Here is an 18,777-nt window from a genome sequence, read left to right on the forward strand (position 1 = left end):
CCCTGCCGTATTGTGGTAAGTGAAGTCTGAAGAGTTTTGAATTATTTAGCCAGCATAGAGCAACTAACTACCTATATGATACTTGACGTCGCGTTCTTCTATCAAACTGCACGTTCTATATACTCACTCCCATGAGCTCAGGACATCCCTCTCTTCCAAAGTACTGAAACAATTACAATACTGTACGGGTGATAACAATAGTAACAAAGACACTACAGCTGCAAGAACCTCCATGCAAACCATTCCCTGTTCAGCTGCAGGATCCCAAGAGCCTCAGGTGCCTTAGCGTGGTGCGTTACGCGGTGACCAAGCCTGCAGCCGTACGGCGTGTAGTTTCCCTCCTTGGGGCTTGGACTCTGGGAGAAAAACAAATCCATCTACTGTACTCCGGTCAGTTGCATCCATGATAGCCCATGCAGATGGTCTAGTACCTAGTAGGCAACTGTTTTTCCTGTTTAGTCGGAAGCGACGGTGATAGCGCTCGGACAAAACGGACACCCTAAAACCCGATCTCCGTTCTAAACTGGGTGGGGATGTCATAACATAACGTGGAAATGGGTTCAGATCATGGCACCATCATTGGATCCCTAAGGCGGATGATTGCACCATGAGGAGGGGGGGAGGAGCATTGCGGCTCACCCGCAAAAAAAAAAGGAGGTGAGTCAAGTTGCGTGCATTGTTTCAGGCCTTTTTTTTTTTTTGTCACTTGGTCGTATTCCAAGGGCCCACACTGGCAACTGACACAGCCTTGATCATCCGGCCGGGATCAACATTTTAGTTCTTCTTAGGGGGGAATCCACTGGACCACTATCCACGTATTGAATGAAATGACAGTGAATACTAACTACGGAGTATACGGAGTTAATGGGTAAACTAATCAATAAATGAACATTTTGATCGTTCCCGTCCCGCCCCCGACGAATTGAATGGTTGTCATTTTGCTCGATCGCTTCCCGCTTGATTGTCGAAGGGGCCGAAAAACAATCCACACAAATAGAATGATGATATTAAACACCTACTGTGGAGTACCCAAGTGAACTACGGTCTACGAAGTCTACTCGGGCTCCGTACAGCTAACTAACAGTAACAGCATGCACATATCGTACGGGGAGTTCTGCAGCGCAGCTACCAGCCTCCGACCTGAAACTGATTTGGCCCCAAGTGCCCCGTGCAGAGCGCACCATGAGGAAGTTTTGGAGAATCTAATGCAGGTTGTTTGGCAGTATGGAGCGTATGGCCTGGGGCCTAAGTTGGTCTGCCTTCTCGTCTTGCGTCTTTGCTAGGCAGAATTCATGTCGGCCAACGACGATTGCGTGGGTTTCTGATTTCTATGACGATATGAATACCCTAATCAACCTCCTTCGGTTGCACTGCCCAGCAGATCAGCCTACCTCGTAGATTGTACTGCCTTGATGTTTTTCGTTCTTGGTTGTTGGACATCTTGGATAGTACGTAGAATATGGGTTTGCAGAGGACATGGAAGAATCGACGGTGACATGAGTACTAGATTTGCTATTCGCTTCCGAACGGGAGAGTCGGGGTCACCAGACTCCCGACTAAGTCTAGGGTAAATCTGGACAATGTAAATCCAAATCCACTCTTGCAAGTGCTGCTTTCTGTCGATACTACTAGGCCGCGCTGCCCGGCCGCTGGCGGTCAACACCAAGACGCCCGGGACTTCCAGGCGATCGAGTCGTCCCACAACTCGCGCCTTCCCGGAATAGCCAAACTGAACAAACAGAATCAAGAATGTTCCAATGTATATGAATGGATTGAGTGACACACTCCATGCCACGTCTGTAACAGCGGCGCTCATGTAACATCACGGGTAGTAAACAAAATGACCGAGAAACGAAGATAACCACCCTCTTTTACTCTAAAATCCACAACAGGAAAATCAATGCCGACTGACCTCCCCATTGGGTAGGTTAGTCGTTCACAGAACATAACTAATAAGACAGTTAGCGCAAGTGACTCAGAGCGGACGAGGATACAGGCACAACTCACCTCCAGTGATGGTCCTCATCACCGTACTGGATTCCCTCGATCCAGTTCTTCATCTGGAGAGCGATCTCACCAGCTTCTTCGTTTTCCTTCAACCCGCAGTCCACCGACTTACCCCGGTAGCTGATAGACCGCACGGGACTCACGATAGCCGCAGTACCAGAGCCAAACACTTCGACAAGTCGTCCCTCGTCAGCCGCTTCGGCAACCTCCGACATTCTGATCTTGCGCTCAGACACGGTCCAGCCCTTCGGCACGAGTCGCTCACGGGCGAGCTCGAGAACGGAGTCTCGGGTGACACCCTCGAGAATCGTTCCATCCAAAGGTGCAGTAACCAGCTCTTTCTGTCCCGTCTCCTTGTTTTTCAACGCAACGAAGAGGTTCATGGTACCGACCTCCGTCACGTATTCTTCCTCCCCGAAGAGCCACAAGTTTTGCTGGAAGCCCCTCGAGGCGGCATTCAGCTGAGGCAGAACGCAGGGGGCGTAGTTGGCACCCAATTTCTTGTCACCAACGCCGCCGGGCCAGGCTCGGACGGCATAGTCGGTGGCCTCCAAGGAGATCGCCTTGAATCCGGTGGGGTAGTAAGGACCAACTGGACTTGCGATCACAAACAAAAGAGCAGACCCGGGGGGTCCGACGCCAAGGGTTTTCTGCGTACCAATCATGGTGGGCCGGAGGTAGAGCGAGTATCCCCGAGCGTCGGGAATGAATCGACTGTCCAGATTCACAAACTCTCCGATCAACTTGGTCAAAGCTTCGCCGTCGACGGTGGGTAAAGCAATGCGCGACGAAGACTTGTTAAACCGCTCCATGTTCTTATCCGGGCGAAACAGGCGAATTTGACCTTTGCTGTCCTTGTATGCCTTCATGCCCTCGAAGCACTCGAAGGCGTAGTGAAACACGCATGCCGAGGGGTCCAAGCTTAGGTTCTGGTAAGGTACAATCTGGGGAGTGTGCCAGCCTTTGTCCGCGGACCACTCAATGGAGAGCATATGATCTAGAACGTTCCCAATGCGTCAGTGACTATCGAGTATCGACAGCAGAGCAGAGGTCGACAGGGGGTCAAACCGGTGAAAGTCTTTCCGAATACAAGGTCTTTGGCCGCCGTCAATTCTTTCGGCGTGGTCGTTTTCGTGACGGCGAGTTTGGCAGGGTCGAGGCCAGCTAATTGCGACGCAGCGGCCGCAGAGGCACTGAAGTTCCGCTGGCATAGTCTGGCAGAGGACTGGATTGGCAAGGCACGCGGGGCGGCAAAGCTATGCAACGCCCTGCGGCGAGTCAAATGAAGAAGGGATTTCATGGCCGAGAACAATATGTTGTCAGTTCTCATCCGAGAAGAAGGTCGTCGAGGCAATATAAACCGGATTCTTAAGGCGTAGACAGGCAGAATTGAGGGAGGTGAAAGGCGATGAACTCGCGGACAGCGGACTTTTAAGGTTGATGATCGGTGACTCTTTTCCACGGACCCCGGAGACAACTCCGGACGAGCCGATAGCCGATCTAGCACGGCGAGCCAATCAGAGCCTGGTCAACCTTCCTACAACAGACCTTCAATTCTGACTCACAAAAGAAGAGTCAATCGATTCATTTCTCATCAACTTGACTGGCAGCTCAATAAGCCGATTATCCGGTCAGAACAAAGAGAAGAGCTGCCCTGATGGAAGCAGGAAGGCCGACCTCGGATGGGGGCGGCCGATGGGGCAGGCGGTGAGAGATGCTCTTCTTTGGGGCATCGGGCTGGCCCCTTTCACGTGACGGGGGAGATGCATGAGGTGGAGGGACTCGAGTTCATCGCAAAATAAGCATCCCCGTGTATAGAGCTGGCCCCGGTGGAACCCACCCACTCTTCCACCTTCTTCCTTCTTTCCCCTCTCCCTCCTCGTCACTCCCTTTTTTGTCCAGTTCTCTGGTCGTACTCCAATTTCTAAGCTGCAGCTTGCCGAGACGGCCTCACATGCGATTGCGGTGGATGCGATGAGCAATTGATTCGCATATTTGCCTTGGATTATTCTTAGTAGATCGTGTGTGACTGCAGGAAGGAAACATGTTCTCCTCGGCGCTGAAGTCTCTGAGTTCGAACATCTCGGCGAACTACCAGATCTCTCCTCATGCCACCGTGGTTTCGGGGCCCTGGAAGATTCATGACGGGAAGAAAAAGTCCACTGGTACCACAGCATCTATCTTCATCTTTGACAAGAAAACACTTGACCTGCGGTCCAGTGGGCTGGGGAAAAGCTCCAGCTCCTCCACAAAGAAACTGCAGGAGGATGTTGTTGAGCGCCTGAAGCGGGAAGCTGGCAATCTGGCCCGACTCAGACATCCCTCTGTGCTTCAAGTCCTGGAACCCGTAGAAGAAACTCGCAATGGTGGGCTCATGTTTGCTACCGAACAAATAACCGCCTCTCTCGCAGGGCTTCTGCAAGATAAAGACATCCAAGAGAGTTCTTCACGAGGTGCCACCAGGTCGACGCGCTACATGGTGGAAGAGCCCGATGGGACGCGAAGGAGGAGAGACCTCGAAATCGATGAGCTTGAGGTGCAAAAGGGGCTGCTGCAGGTGGCCAAAGGCTTGGAGTTTCTCCATGAGTCGGCTGGCCTCGTCCATGGGAACCTAAACCCCGAGGCCATCTATATCAATGCCAAATCCGACTGGAAGATCTCTGGCCTTGGCTTCGCGGGTCCTCACGACTCTTCGGAGACTCGCTCTTCACTGCCACCGCTTGCGTTGTCGGAAGTCCTCTACCAGGATCCCCGTCTCCCGGCGTCAGTTCAGCTCAACCTGGATTACACGTCTCCGGACTTCGTACTGGATTCCAATGTGACCCCGGCTGCCGACCTGTTCTCCTTGGGGCTTATCATCATCGCTCTCTATAATTCGCCTCATGCGTCCCCGCTGCAAACCCACTCCAATGCATCTACATATAAGAAACTGCTCAGCTCCCCATCTACCACTCCATCACAGGGCAACAATTTCCTCAGCTCCGGTGTTATTCCGAGAGATCTTCTTGCCCACGTGCTGCCTAGACTGATTACCAGACGCCCCGCTCAGCGTCTGAATGTGCGCGGATTCCAACAGTCTCAATATTTTGATAATATTCTGGTATCAACGATACGCTTCTTGGAGTCGTTGCCCGCGAAGAATCCCAACGAGAAGTCGCAGTTTATGCGTGGGCTACAGCGCGTACTACCCGAGTTTCCAGTCTCGGTCCTGGAGAGAAAGGTTCTTGGCGCACTCCTGGAAGAGATGAAAGACCGGGAGCTGCTGTCTCTCATCTTGCAGAATGTATTCGCCATCCTCAAGCGCATCCCTAATGCACGACGAGTACTCCCGGAGAAGGTGGTACCTCGGCTCAAGGAGGTATTTCCAACTGGAAAATCCAGTAACGACCGTGATTCAAAAAGAGATGCTGGTCTTATGGTCGTGCTCGATAATATGAAGGTTCTAGCGGAGAATTGCTCTGGCAAAGATTTCAAAGAAGGTTGGTCTTTCCTTTCATTGCAACTCTAATTTAACGTGCTAATCGTTCAGACATCCTTCCCTTGGTACGACTGGGCTTGGACTCGCCTACTCATTCTTTGGCGGATGGTGCAATCCGATGCCTTCCTGTCATTCTGCCTACCCTGGACTTCAGCACGGTGAAGAACGAGGTGTTTCCACCGATTGCTGCGACATTCAGCCGTACAAGCAGTCTTGCCATCAAGGTTCGCTGTTTGGATGCATTCACTGTGCTTTGCGGCGGCTCTGTGAGGGAGGTAACGATCGAGGATGATTTGTCTGGCACGGCCCAGAAGGACAAATCGGTCAAGTCTTCCATTCTGGACAAGTACACGATCCAGGAAAAGCTCGTACCGTCGTTGAAGGCAATCAAGACGAAAGAACCGGCTGTCATGATGGCGGCCTTGAACGTGTTCCGTCAGGTCGGCACGATTGCGGACACCGACTTTTTAGCATTGGAAGTTCTTCCGGTCCTGTGGAGCTTCAGTCTGGGGCCCCTCCTGGACCTGCGCCAATTTGGGGAATTCATGGCTCAGATAAAAACCATTTCCTCGAAAATCGAGCGCGAGCAGACAAAGAAACTTCAGGAGCTCTCTTCGGGAGGGGGATCAGGCGGGTTCCAAAACGGTGCCGACAGCTCTTCGAAAGCTTCCCATAATTTGCAGGTTGATACAGATTCCACGCGAGATAACTTCGAGCGGCTTGTCCTCGGACGAGGACAAACCGCCCCGGCCGACCAAGATACGAACTCCTGGGGCGATCTCGTTTCCGGAACGCCAGCCACGCAAAAGCCTACTCCACAGCCTGCAACTGCAACTACTCCCTGGCCATCCAATACTGCTGGTACAATTGGTAGAGCTGACACTCCTTCGAAGCTATCCAATTTTAACGTGCGCTCTATTACCCCGGACTACAACCTGAGCACCTTCCCATCGTTGGAGCCGGCCTCGTCCAAACAGAAATCACCCAACCCACCAACATTTCCTGTCTTGCAGCCATCGTCGTCTAATTTATGGAACATGCCCCCTCCTTCGAACAGCCAATCTCCCAATCAGCTGTCACCCTCCCTAGGCTCACTGGCTAGCATGAAGACAACCGGCAACTCCATGTCCGGATCGATCTCACAGCCTGTGGCCCCTAACTACTCTGCGTTCTCAATCCCTCCCCCGCCGTCATCACAAACGACATCTCCGCCATTCACAAGTGGACTGGCAAATTCCGGAAGACCCCCCTTCGGTGGGAGCACGACGTCTAATTCGTTCCTGCAAACCAGTGCACCGCAAGCACAGGCGCCTCAAAGACAGGGGCTCGAAAAATATGAAAGCTTGCTATGAAAGCTTACTATGGAAGGGGGAGGAAACTGATGGATTGAACGAAGAAGCTTTGTTAAGGTTTTTGATCAAATTTTCTTGCTTCGCGATATTTCACATGCAGGAACCTTTGCTCTAATCTAAGAGCTCGGCATCTTTGAATATGCATCTATCTACTGACCATGCTTTATATCCCATTCTGTTTGAGCACAATTTGAATATCATGCAAAAGTTCTCTCTCCTGTTTATAACTATCCCACGAAGCGTGCAAATTTTCCTGACTGTATATCTTATATATCTATTGGATTCAACCCGGGAACGACCATGAATCCGGCATACCTAGTCTACCAAACATGAACACATTTTGGCCGAGGGAAAACCGAGTTCAAGGAATATATAGTCTGCAATGCTGAGGACTAGACAGGTCGTAACCTAATGCCCATACATGGGAAATAATGGTCTCCACTCTTGCCAAGCAATCCATGCGCAAGAACACCGGGCGAAGAGACGCGAAGCTCGCCTCGCGGGCCGACGTCGAGGTAAGGAGTCAAGTCGAGAGTCGAGAGTCGAGACACTCCACGATGCTCGCCCTTCGCGCTTTGAGGCGCTTGCCGTCGGGGCCTGTTTCTGTCTCGCTCCACCGCCCCTCGGACTCTTTACCCCTCAGTCGTCTCTGCTCTCTACGTCACACCCAACGTGCCTACTCTTCATCTCCTATCAACAACAGTTCCATCACCTCCCATAAAGACCTAACCATGGATGCCTCGATTAAACAGCATTACCTGGCTGATTCCCCGCCTACGGTAGTCCGCCTGGAAGTTAAATCTCACTTCGAAAGTCTGAAGGATGCGAAGCTAAGGAAATACGCACATTACATGAGCCGGTTCGCTCCCCATTTTCCAACCATCTTCGCGCCCTCCGGTTTAGTCTAGCTAGCTAACGCAAAACCGAACTTTAACCTCATTCTAGAGCTGCTTTCGAAGGCACTCGCATAACTCTACGTCAAGTCTCTCCCGAGTCCGAACCTATCTACGACCTCATCATCTCTTTGCACCGCGCTTGTGATGGAAATTGGCCTGAGCTTGCCCGTAAGACCGGGGTGAGTGACGAAAATGTCCGGTTCTTCTTGGAATATGCTGGCCAGTTCCTTGGGAACTGCGGCAATTACAAAGGATTCGGTGACTCGAAGTTCATTCCCCGATTGCCTTTGGAAGCTCTCGAAGCATTGGCTTCGATCACCCCGGAAGCCAAGGCTGCCTTTGAGAAGGCAAGCAGCGTCGGAGGTGGCATCTATGAAACCCAGGAACAATCGCTCATGCATCTCGGCTACCCGGAAGGCAAGCATATGACAACCTACTACCCCGACTCGCCGTCTATCACCAAGGATGAAATCACAGCCATTGGCGACATCATGGAGCAGAAGGGATTGCCCCTGGAGAATACGCGGTTAAGGAAGACCGCCTCCGGCGACTTCGAGCTACTGATTGCCTCGGGAGTCACTTCGCCCCCAGCCCGGGACAGGGATCTTGGCGATGTTGACTCCTTCGACCTGAGCGGAGAGTTGCAAGGAAAGAAGCTTCGTCTTGTCTTTGGAGATCACTTGGAACAGATGGCGAAGATTGCCCACTGCATCAAGCTCGCAGGACTCAATGCAGCAAACGACAACCAGAAGCGGATGTTGGACGCGTATGCGCGTTCGTTCGGCGCAGGATCGATCGAAGCATTCAAAGAGAGTCAGCGGATTTGGGTGAAGGACCAGAAGCCCGCTCTGGAAACAAACATTGGATTCGTCGAGACATATAGGGACCCTCACGGTGTAAGAGGCGAGTGGGAGGGATTTGTTGCTCTGGTAAGTAAGCACCATGTTCATGTGAGCGGTGTTAATATTAACTCGAATAGGTCAACATGGAGCGCACGAGAGCCTTCGGAAAGCTTGTTGACAGTGCCGAGACCATGATCCCCAAGCTCCCATGGGGCGATGACTTCGAAAAGGATAAGTTCCTCAGCCCAGACTTCACCTCCCTTGAGGTCCTGAGCTTCCAATCGTCCGGTATCCCCGCTGGTATCAACCTCCCAAACTACGATGATATTCGCCAGAACTTGGGCTTCAAGAACGTGTCCCTCGGCAACGTTCTCGGGGCCAAGGCTCCTAACGAGCCGGTCCCTTTTATTGCCGATAAAGATTTGGAGGTGTATCGCAAATGCCGCGATCCCGCGTTCGAAGTCCAGGTTGGTATCCATGAGCTTCTGGGCCATGGCACGGGCAAGTTGCTCCAGGAAACCGCTCCGGGAGAGTACAACTTCGATGTCTCAAACCCTCCTGTGAGCCCCGTCACAAACAAACCGGTGTCTACTTGGTACAAGCCGGGTCAGACCTGGAGTTCCGTTTTCGGAGCCATTGCCTCGTCCTACGAAGAGTGCCGCGCGGAATGTGTCGCGATGGCGTTGAGCTGTGATTTCGACATCTTGAAGATCTTTGGCTTTGGGGATGGAACTGAGAACCTTACGAACGAGGCCGGCGACGTCCTTTTCGTGGCCTATCTTCAGATGGCACGCGCTGGATTGGTCGCGCTGGAGTTCTGGGATCCGAAGACGCAAAAATGGGGACAGGCGCACATGCAGGCCCGTTACAGCATCTTGCGAACTTTCCTCGAGGCGGGTGGCGATTTCGTCCGGCTTTCTCATAGCAAGGATGATCTTTCGGACTTAGAAATTCATCTCGACCGGTCTAAGATCTTGAGCCATGGAAGGCCCGCCGTGGAGAAATACCTCCAAAAGCTGCACGTCTACAAGAGTACTGCCGACGTTGAAGCGGGCAAGAAGCTCTACGATGATATCACCTCGGTCGATGAGTGGTGGGGCACCAAGGTTCGGGATATCGTCCTGAAGAATAAGATTCCACGCAAGGTCTTCGTGCAGGGCAATACTATTCTGAATGGCGATGAGGTCACGCTGAAGGAATACGAGCCGACCATTGAAGGCCTGATCCAAAGCTTTGCCGAGCGTAATGTCTAGATTGGACCGGAGGAACCTAGGCCCCGTTGCGAAGGCAGGGAGCGCCTTCTGTCGGTCGAACGTTTTGAGAATAAATGAACAATTTAGCTATTGCACAAAAATATCTATCAATCAAGTTCTCCAAACCCCACTGTCTTCTGGAGGATGCTGCAGGCGTAGAATTTGACGGTCGACCTTTCCAGGGCTGTTTCCATGCGAATAAGGGTCCTGGGCGGGTTAGGGGTAAAGGGGGAGGGATGGAACAAATAATGTTTGTAGATAGAGAGCGAGAGAGGAAGAAAGGAAGGAAGAGGAAAAGGAAGAGAGAGAGAGAGAAAGCCGATACGGTAAGAGGGAGGGACAATAATACCACTAGCCGACGTTAACTCCAAAGCTTCCCGCATCGAAAGTCGCCCGCCGCCAATGTTTCTCTAAGCGCTTCCTTCCATCCTCTTCTTCTCCTCTTTCATCGCTCTTGCCTACCTGTTTGTTCGCTCCATCAACTCCCTCTTTCCCGAGGCCGCCGCATTTCCCCGCTATTCAAGTCGCAGTCGGCTTTGATATACCTCTTGCAGGTCTCTATCTCATGTTTTAATCAACCCTGGAATTACTTGGAGAGATCACCGATAGCTAGCCATCTGATCGACCCAAAGGAGCCCGGAGTCTAGGTCTCTTCCGATCACCTAGACGACACTCGCAGCTGAACACTGCGGACCTCCAACAGGAGTTCTCGGCCATACGCGCTCGCAGCGGATTCGAGACAACCCCCGACACCTTGTCGTGGCATCGAAGTACCCCTGGCTCGCCTCCCACGGCGCGGCCGCATCATCAGACGGACTCCGCAGTGGAGGACGACGACTTCTATACCGCGCCGCCGCCGCATTCCCCGTCCTCTGAGGCTTCTTCCTCTAGCCTTCATTCGTCCCGTCCCCCACCATTCTCGTCCTTGATCTTCCCCCCTGCGACCGATCCCAATCGCGCCAAGGAACCAGCTCCTCAGCCCCGGCTAGCTTCTCCGCCATCCGACGAGGAAGCACCTTTAGAACCGGACCCGTCCTCCGCATCTCTAGTCGCAGAGACCAAAGCTTCTTTCAGTTCCGATTCCAAGGGAGATTCCCCAGGCAAAGCAGCAGACGACGGAGAGCCCCCTCCTCCGTACACCGAAGGTTCTAGCCCCATCGAATCATTTACATACGTGATGGCTGCAGCAGGAGGCGCGTCGAGTATCATTACTCAGGTGCAGCAGGCCGGAGGGCCCCCGATCAATACTTTGGGAGGTGCGATACTTTTGTTCTTTGAGAAAATGTTCTGGCCAACTGACAATCGCCTTACGAATAGATATCGGCGGAGACGAGCACATTACTCTGGATTTGCGGTAAGGACTTTCTCTGCCGTTTCTATATTTGCGCTGTTCTAATATGATTACAGAGGGACGCGGTTCACGCTTTCTCGAGATGAACTCTTGACGCTGCCAGAATTCGTTCTTCTCTCCCTTTTCCCGAACGGTCTGCTTCCTGATGGGCATATGGGCACTTTCCATGAAGGCGACATCTACCCCGTTGACGTAAGCTACCACTGGAATCCTGTCTGAATCGTCTCCCCTATCGACCATGTCTAATCAAGATTATCGCTAGTATGATCCCGCCTCACTTCAATACATGCTGGACTTCTTTCGCTCCGTCGCCCAATCAATACCGTCGTCCTCGCCGTCCGCATCGACCTCGCCAGACCTAGACATGTCGGATTCGATGCAAGGGTCTGCCAGAGACATGCTACAGGACCGGGCCGGGATCATCGTCTTGCGCGAAGACCTCGATTTCTACGCGATACCGCCCCGCCCTGAGATCGACCACGCAGAGATGATGGAGGTCAAGCGTGCGGCAGCCAAAGCCCTGTTGAAACAGGACGGTATATTCTCCGGTCTACGGAAAAGCGACGAGGTTGGGTCGACTGAACAGCACCTAATCGAGATGCTTACAGCAGGGTAAGCCTAGTCTCTTCCGACAAGGTGAACGAGGCTTACATCATGCTAATGTTTACCAGTGGTTTTGACCGTGACGATCGCTGGGGCCATCGTGCTCCCGAACCCAATAAGGCGGTGATTTGTAGTCTGGCGCTGGCTAAACTTCGTACCGACATTCGGGGGGATCTGTCCAACAATAACGCAGTGGGTATGGCACAAAAGCTCCTGCTTTTCTGGAGGAAACCAGCAAGGAGATGCTGGTGGGAAGGAATCGAGCTGGAAAATGTGGATGGCATCGAGGGCAAGGTCAAGATATGGATCCGGAGAGTATGGACTTTGGAGATGGTAAGAGAACTGCGTCTATACCCAGGCATCCGAGCAAGCTAACCATTCGCTTTGGCAGAGTGTTATTGGGCTCCGATAGCCATAGGATTGATTTGGAGTCTTTCTTGTTTACTGTTTGCGCTTTTGTTCCCATCGATCTACTCTTTCTCGCGCCGTTCTCGCATTTCCGATCCACCCTTGGCCGATGCTAGACACATAGCACTGCAGCACATCTCTTCCTTCAAGGTTCTTTTCAGTCGATCTTTTGCGTTACTGACGATATCCCGGTTTACTCCTTGCGAATCTTCCGATGCAGGCAAAAGGGGAATGGCGTATTCAATTATTGGTGCTCGAATCATTCTGTTTATAAATTAGCATTGACTCTCTAAGTGGTTGTTAGTATATATATCACCGCTTCTGGCATAGTATTTCGTTTGTTCATTTCCCCCGGTGGACATAGTCTGTAATGCCTGCAGGCCGAGGCATGCCAGTGGTCGTTCATCACGTGACGTTATGGCTGGAACAGGACTAGTGCAAGCGGCGCTGGGAAAACGCGAAGAAGCAGAAAAAGGCGGAGCTCGACCGACCGCGATCACCGTCAGAGGCGCTTGGGCTGGATTCGTGCTTGCTCCAAACGTCGCTCGGGATTTGTCTACTTTTTTCGAGGTCGACGCTTCCAATAAGACAAGGCGCATTCACTTCTGACCCGCGTGTCATCCCCTCGGTCGCTCAAATTTCGCATTCTGTTATTCACCCTTTCATCCATCCCGTCGAACGCCCCCATCTATCCATTTATTTTGTTCGCAAATTGAAGCTCCTCAACCAGCGCTGGAAGGGACATGTTCCTGTCTACCTAACCAGCCAACATGTCCCCTCTTAGAGGCTATATCACATCTTACCCCCCGCGGGTGCGCCAATATGGGAACGCGCTTCTCACTCCTATCAACCCTCCCACTCAAGTCGGCCCTACGCCGCGCACGACGAAACGCGGAACCGCTGCCATCAACTACGCCGAAGACGGTTATGATGATGATGATTTTGATGACAGCGAGGGGCCTCGGCGGCCCACCGGTCTGAGAAGCCTCCGACGAGAAGAGTCGACTTTTGATAAAGTTCCCTTGGCGGAAAAGCTGGGGAAAGAGATCCATGCCCCAGTCGAGGTTCAAGGGGTGTTTCGGGATTGGATGATAAAGAGGATGCTACGGCCTGCGTATGTTTTTACTGCCCTTGGTCCGACTGCGGACTCTGGCTTGATATTCGCGAAATGAGCACTAATCCAGACCGTTTTCTCTAGTTGCGCGGACCAGCTACAGATCCAAGCACAGCTGCCGTTAACCCTCATACCGATTCGAATTGATTTGGAAGTACCGGCGCATCAACCGCTGGAGCCATTCCCCTTGCCGCGAACGGCCATAGACCCCGGGATCAATCTCACGCTGCCTGGGTATAGACGACCTGAGCCGCTGCCCGCCTATCGTATCAAGGATACCTTTCTCTGGAATCTTCACGAAGCTCTCGCAACCCCGGAGGAGTTTGCTGTCGGATTTGTTCGTGACATGGATCTCCCCAGTCCGCAGGCGATGACCATGGCGATCAGTAATCAAATCCGTCAGCAATTAGAAGAATTTGCCGGAGTTGCACTGCATCCGCTTTTCCAGAGTACACAGCACAAGCCACCCTCCGCCTCCCAGAATGGACTGTCGCGCGATGTGTCCATGACCCCGGCTCTGACACACGCGGCTACCCCCGATAGCAGGACCAATACAGTGACGGTCACCAAGGAAGCCCTGATCAACGACAGCCTTCTAAACCCCGATGATGCGTATCGGTGCATGATCAATCTGAACATAAACCTGCAGAACAAATTGTACACCGACAAGTTTGAATGGTCATTGCTGCACCCTCCCGGAATGGCCGAGGACTTTGCCAAGATCACTTGTGCCGACCTAGGGTTGGGTGGAGAATGGGTTGGTGCCATATCGCATGGTATATACGAGGCTGTCTTGAAACTCAAGAAGGAGGTCTGTGAAAGTGGCGGGCTCATCAGCGGTATGGGAGGATACGGGAACGAGATCGACAATCAAGCGGCGAATGGCGCCGAGGCCGGCTGGCGATATGACCCCGAAGGGCTTGGAGACGAATGGGAGCCCAAGGTGGAAACGCTATCGAAAGAAGAGATCGAAAAGCGAGAAGGTGACCGCGAGCGACAGATCCGCCGGTTACGGCGAGAGACGGCTCGGTTCTCATCTACCACCGGCATCACTCCAGAAGTTTCCCGACAAGGCAGTGGGGGCTATTTCGACATTGACAGCGAAACCCCATTGGGTCGAGGCGAGCGCAGCAAACGAAAACGACGCTTCCGCAGTATCAGTCCAGGCGCGAGAGGAGGCACCCCCGGTGGGCGAGGAACTCCGGATACCGGCTCAGGGGCTGGCTACGGTGGCGGCGGTGGTACACTCTCTGATTGGTATGTCTTTCTCCCCTCTTTAAAGCTACTCTGTCCCGTATGACTGACTTTGTTTGTTTTCTTTGTCATTAGGGAACGTCAGAACTGGCGATGCAGCAACTGTATGGTCTGGGGCACCGCGGTCTGGGCTGTCCGGGATGGGCCTTCCGGTCCTAGGGTAAGCATCTCTTACACTTGTCGCAGTTTCATTCTTTCTAACCCTTTGTCCAGACACTGTGCCACAACTGCGGTCTTCTCTATGAACGAGACAAGGTTGCTCCGGAATGGTCGAGGGATTTGCACCGGCATGATATCCCGATTGGCCGGTGACCACCGCGGCTTATTCCGTCTTTTGGAAGTAGTGAGATTGACCGATCCACTGGTCAACTCGCCCTGTTCCAGCTCGACCCAGTTCATGTACTTTTTTCAAACATGGCCATGATATTTCTAATGAATCCCTTATAGTCAATACTCGGCGCATTTGATGTGGTTTTCTCTTTCTTTCTTTGCTTTTCTTATTTCTTTCGTCTTTTTTTTAATGTACTTCCCTGAACCTTGCAGAAAACCTTCTCTACCGAATGTACTCTCGACCGATGAGTTGTCTTTCACATCAAATGTTTTTGCTGGCTCTTCAATCTTGAAATTATTCATGTTTTGCTATATGGGTCTGTATACTGATCACAATGATTGACAGGAGGGGATTTCTCTTTTTGTTTCTTTCTTATGCTGTTTATGGAGAACATGTATGGTTTTGAATGGGAGGTATGATTAGATGCAGTTAGTGTGAAAGGGCTGAAATAAAGGTGTTTCTTTTCCCCTACTATCTTATCGGACATATTGCGCATGAACCTGCGTTGAAGGTTCTGTGAACGATATATCTTACGGCAGGGCAGGTCTTCTATTCGTTTTCCAGGGCTCTTTGTTCGGTTCAAAAACCAAACTATATTTTGGTGGCAACGGAAACAAGCAAAACTAATATAGCGACGAGCTGTTTCATTCTATAGGGCTATTCTCAACATTATCCGTCCCCGGGGCCCAACTCTTATTAATGATGAACATGTCGACCAAGAAAGACGAAAGCAAAACAGGATAGATTATCCAAGGTGTGGATGAATTCATGTAAAACGAATGGAAAGAGAAGAGATTGTCTGTTCTCGGGCTCTAGGGCATGCTTGCTTGCTTGCTTCCTTTCCGAGAAAGAGTATTTGACAACAATCACATTAAGCAGTGGCGTTTGAAAGATGCAGAGGTCTCAGTTGGATCCTATAATTTTCGGCGGTTAGTAATGATATGGAAGAAAGAGAGAGAGAGAGGGGCGAGAGAGGAGGGAGAAACATTTGCTCGTCGTCTCATCGGCGGCTATTCTACGGGCGAAAGACAACGACGGGATATCAGGAAGGAAATGAGATAGGGAACTAAAGACTTACGGACTGAGATCGCTTCCTCGAGGATGTTCCTTCCCCCGATGCGTTTGGCCTGCCGACGAGCGGCCGATTAGCCCCCAAGCCAGAGCAGATGATGTTCCTGTTGCCCTCGATCCTGATGCCCGTGGTGATGTGGACCTCGACCGAGGGGGTCCGCGTTCCGTCGAGGACTCCCGTCCGATGCAACGCCGCGACGATGGAGGCTGCCATGTCCCCGAGTCGGGCTCGACGGTGCGGCGGCGCTGCGTGCCCTGTGGCGCTTGCAGTTGGGACGGAAGGTGCAGGAGACACGGCGGATGCGGGTCGGGATGCAGAGGAGGAAGGGATGACGAGGGAATTTTCATCCCCTTTGATGCTGAAGGATGAATCTATATAGGTCGCAATGGGAGGTTGTTCTTGCTCGTCACTCGCCACATCGCCCTCGAGGTCCTCGTGGGGGTCGTTCTGTTGGGTTGCCTTCGAGTATGGCGGTGGTGCCGGCTGTACAGGGTTCTGTACTTCGGAGAGCTTGTGCGAGTGATGGAGAATAGAGTCCGATGGTGGAATCATTTTGGGGGGTTGGTTCGTTCAGCTATGGCTAAATAGGCTGTCAGGATTGAGTACCAAGAGTGGTGGTAAGATGGATGGGAGAATTGAGGTAGTCGATATTTGTATTAGACTACCTATGTAGGGAGGAAATAATCCGGACAATCGATCCATGGTCATAGAAAATGTCTGCCTATAGATAGAAGTGGTAGAGTAGCACAAGGAAGAGTGCATCAATAGACTAGTCACCAACGACAATAGGATGATCAACCGATAACACAACACGGCAACCTCGCCGAGGCATTTGTTCGTGACCATTGGAATAAGAGGCCAATGCGAAGGGCGAGTGCAACGTTGCCTTGCCACAATGCTGCCTACCCCCCTTATTGACTGCTATTGTTCTCGTTCGTCTGAATAGAGTCACGTGCCGTGTCAATAGCGGAACGCCCTTCCAGCAAAGCAAAGCAAACGCATTCCAAACCCCGAACAAGCTTTTGGTTCCGATCCTTGCGCCTTGGCAATGTTCAACCTGGCACAAACAAGTAGGGGACGGACAGAATACAAAGAGATAAAGAAAGAGATAAAGAAAGAAAGAAAGAAAGAAAGAAAAGGGGGTATCAAGCTAGACATTTGTTCAAGCCCAACGATCGCCATACGCCAAAGTTGTATTATCATCAAACATCTCATCTTCCTTGATTCCATTGCCCACGGGGCGAGCGGAAGAATCACGCGCAGTATCTAGATAAGTTCGGATGGTCAGCATGCGTCTCTATTATTCTTCGAAACTATTGCACCGGGCTAACCTCTGTTGTTTGTTACGAAAGCGTAGTTGTGTTGGTCTGTCGAGACTGTGGCTCGTTCTTGCTTCGATTTCAGGCCTTCTGGATAGTGTTTGCCGCCAGGGTGTAAAGGCTGCAAAGTCTGGATATTAATTAGCGTAAACAATAGTCGGTGTCAAGTATTCGATTATACCAGCGTTCGTGCCACGCCAGTCGAAATCCCAATAAATCACGAACTGGTACTGACTTCGCGGAATTCGTCTCCTTCGACATGGACTTCGCGATCCCGAATACGGCGCATCAAGGCAAGGAAGTTACTTTCTCGAAATTTCTGGCTTTGGTCATGGCTGACACTCTCTAGTAAATGCCCTGCGGTCATAGCAAGCTCGTCCGCATCGTTGGCCCGCGCTTGCGTACCGTCGTTATTGGACTGCGGGATGGTGTCCGATCCGATTCTAATGACTTCGTGGGGCTCATTTGCGACGGGGGTGTCCGATTGAGCAGTCTTGTTGGTAGTTTCTTCCTTGTTTGCCTGGGTGTCTTCGACATTCTGTGACATCATGTCCGCACTGGCCTGCTCAAACGCGGCTTCAAACGCAGTTTCATCAAACGTTTCTGCTGGCGGTTGCTGGGTGGCCATGGTCTCCGCGGCGGGGAAAGAGTTCATGGGTGTTGCGTGCAGGGGAAAGCCCGGTGAAAACGACTGGAGGCCTGGGGCGAATCGCGGATGCTGGTGCTGGTGCTGCGGCTGTTGCTGCTGCATATGGGGGGCTTGTTGCTGTTGGTTCATGAACTCATTTTGCCACCCCTGATGGGAAACGGCGGGGGGACCCGTGCGTTGATCGAACGTGTGCGATGGCCCCGACAGCTGCAATCGTTGGAAGTCTGCAGCCCAATTTCCATGATCTGCGGGATGGGACACCGCATGGTGTGGAGCATGAGTACCGAATGGACCTGGTGCATGCTGTAAATTCGGAATTGACGGGCCGGCTGAATTGGACTCAAAGGCGGCGAACTCGGGGTCTAAAACTCCTTGACTGGGGGCTTGGGAACGGAAACCCTGCAGAGCCGAATGTATGAGTGTGAGATGTTCTCGGCTGTTCGGAAGCTACGAGTAGGACTTTACCTGTGTATGCGCTTGTCGCGAAACCAACCTATCCTGTTGGAGAGTTCTGTCGACAGAGGCATTCTTTTGGAAGTTTTGAAGAGCATTCGATGGACCACATAGTGAGTCATTCATGATGGTCAGATGTCACAAGCTGTGAGTTCCAAGTGAGAGAGCAGATTAGTGTATGAACATAATGTAAGACATGATGACGAGGAACGAGGGCGGGGAAGAGATGCACACACTGTCAGGATAGACACATAGAATGGAACGAAGGGGAAGGGAGAACGCTAGAGGAGAAGTTGGACACTCTGCGCAGCAAGAACAAGAATGGCGAAGAAATGAAGGCAAATGGGAGGAAGACAGGAGAGGATAGAGAGAGAGAGAGAGAGAGAGACCCGTGG

General features: G+C 52.0%; 8 protein-coding genes across 8 annotated transcripts; 4 read left to right on the forward strand and 4 right to left on the reverse strand.

Moving 5' to 3' along the window:
* Positions 1-1,387: 1,387 nt before the first annotated feature.
* LDX57_006537 (uncharacterized protein) lies at positions 1,388-1,816 on the reverse strand (the record flags this gene model as incomplete). Its single annotated transcript, XM_046088248.1, has 1 exon — positions 1,388-1,816. One exon carries the CDS (start codon positions 1,814-1,816, stop codon positions 1,388-1,390), a length of 429 nt encoding a protein of 142 aa, XP_045944218.1.
* Positions 1,817-1,936: 120 nt separating this feature from the next.
* Positions 1,937-3,307, reverse strand: BAT2 (branched-chain amino acid aminotransferase, cytosolic; the record flags this gene model as incomplete). Its single annotated transcript, XM_046088249.1, has 3 exons — positions 1,937-1,949; positions 2,008-3,004; positions 3,076-3,307. The coding sequence occupies 3 exons, from the start codon at positions 3,305-3,307 to the stop codon at positions 1,937-1,939; spliced, it is 1,242 nt and encodes a 413-aa protein (XP_045944219.1).
* Positions 3,308-3,820: 513 nt separating this feature from the next.
* On the forward strand, positions 3,821-7,193 carry ppk32 (putative protein kinase Scy1). Its single transcript, XM_046088250.1, has 2 exons — positions 3,821-5,486; positions 5,537-7,193. Exons 1-2 carry the CDS (start codon positions 4,052-4,054, stop codon positions 6,835-6,837), a joined length of 2,736 nt encoding a protein of 911 aa, XP_045944220.1. The 5' UTR covers positions 3,821-4,051; the 3' UTR covers positions 6,838-7,193.
* Positions 7,189-9,959, forward strand: LDX57_006540 (dipeptidyl-peptidase III). The gene is made up of 3 exons (XM_046088251.1): positions 7,189-7,696; positions 7,783-8,662; positions 8,713-9,959. Exons 1-3 carry the CDS (start codon positions 7,269-7,271, stop codon positions 9,826-9,828), a joined length of 2,424 nt encoding a protein of 807 aa, XP_045944221.1. The 5' UTR covers positions 7,189-7,268; the 3' UTR covers positions 9,829-9,959.
* Positions 9,960-10,064: 105 nt separating this feature from the next.
* Positions 10,065-12,194, forward strand: LDX57_006541 (putative general stress response protein Whi2; the record flags this gene model as incomplete). The annotated part of the gene is made up of 7 exons (XM_046088252.1): positions 10,065-10,078; positions 10,495-11,084; positions 11,146-11,182; positions 11,236-11,371; positions 11,442-11,791; positions 11,851-12,115; positions 12,174-12,194. The coding sequence occupies 7 exons, from the start codon at positions 10,065-10,067 to the stop codon at positions 12,192-12,194; spliced, it is 1,413 nt and encodes a 470-aa protein (XP_045944222.1).
* Positions 12,195-12,960: 766 nt separating this feature from the next.
* SFH1 (putative RSC complex subunit Sfh1) lies at positions 12,961-14,870 on the forward strand (the record flags this gene model as incomplete). The annotated part of the gene is made up of 4 exons (XM_046088253.1): positions 12,961-13,304; positions 13,389-14,561; positions 14,634-14,718; positions 14,772-14,870. 4 exons carry the CDS (start codon positions 12,961-12,963, stop codon positions 14,868-14,870), a joined length of 1,701 nt encoding a protein of 566 aa, XP_045944223.1.
* Positions 14,871-15,755: 885 nt separating this feature from the next.
* Positions 15,756-16,513, reverse strand: LDX57_006543 (uncharacterized protein; the record flags this gene model as incomplete). The annotated part of the gene is made up of 2 exons (XM_046088254.1): positions 15,756-15,803; positions 15,968-16,513. The coding sequence occupies 2 exons, from the start codon at positions 16,511-16,513 to the stop codon at positions 15,756-15,758; spliced, it is 594 nt and encodes a 197-aa protein (XP_045944224.1).
* A 610-nt stretch (positions 16,514-17,123) lies between these two features.
* On the reverse strand, positions 17,124-18,508 carry pex20 (the record flags this gene model as incomplete). The annotated part of the gene is made up of 4 exons (XM_046088255.1): positions 17,124-17,227; positions 17,293-17,410; positions 17,516-18,328; positions 18,395-18,508. 4 exons carry the CDS (start codon positions 18,506-18,508, stop codon positions 17,124-17,126), a joined length of 1,149 nt encoding a protein of 382 aa, XP_045944225.1.
* Positions 18,509-18,777: the final 269 nt, after the last annotated feature.

The sequence above is a fragment of the Aspergillus melleus genome (assembly GCF_016097325.1).
Source record: "Aspergillus melleus strain CBS 546.65 chromosome Unknown contig3, whole genome shotgun sequence".
Taxonomy (NCBI): Eukaryota; Fungi; Ascomycota; class Eurotiomycetes; order Eurotiales; family Aspergillaceae; genus Aspergillus; species Aspergillus melleus.

Bases quoted from the DNA above. Each gene is read 5' to 3' on its own strand.
- ppk32 (XM_046088250.1), top strand. From the start codon at position 4,052: ATGTTCTCCTCGGCGCTGAAGTCTCTGAGTTCGAACATCTCGGCGAAC. The intron at 5,487-5,536 runs GTTGGTCTTTCC...CTAATCGTTCAG, and splicing joins TGGCAAAGATTTCAAAGAAG to ACATCCTTCCCTTGGTACGA.
- LDX57_006540 (XM_046088251.1), top strand. From the start codon at position 7,269: ATGGTCTCCACTCTTGCCAAGCAATCCATGCGCAAGAACACCGGGCGA. The intron at 7,697-7,782 runs GTTCGCTCCCCA...ACCTCATTCTAG, and splicing joins TACGCACATTACATGAGCCG to AGCTGCTTTCGAAGGCACTC. The intron at 8,663-8,712 runs GTAAGTAAGCAC...TAACTCGAATAG, and splicing joins GGGAGGGATTTGTTGCTCTG to GTCAACATGGAGCGCACGAG.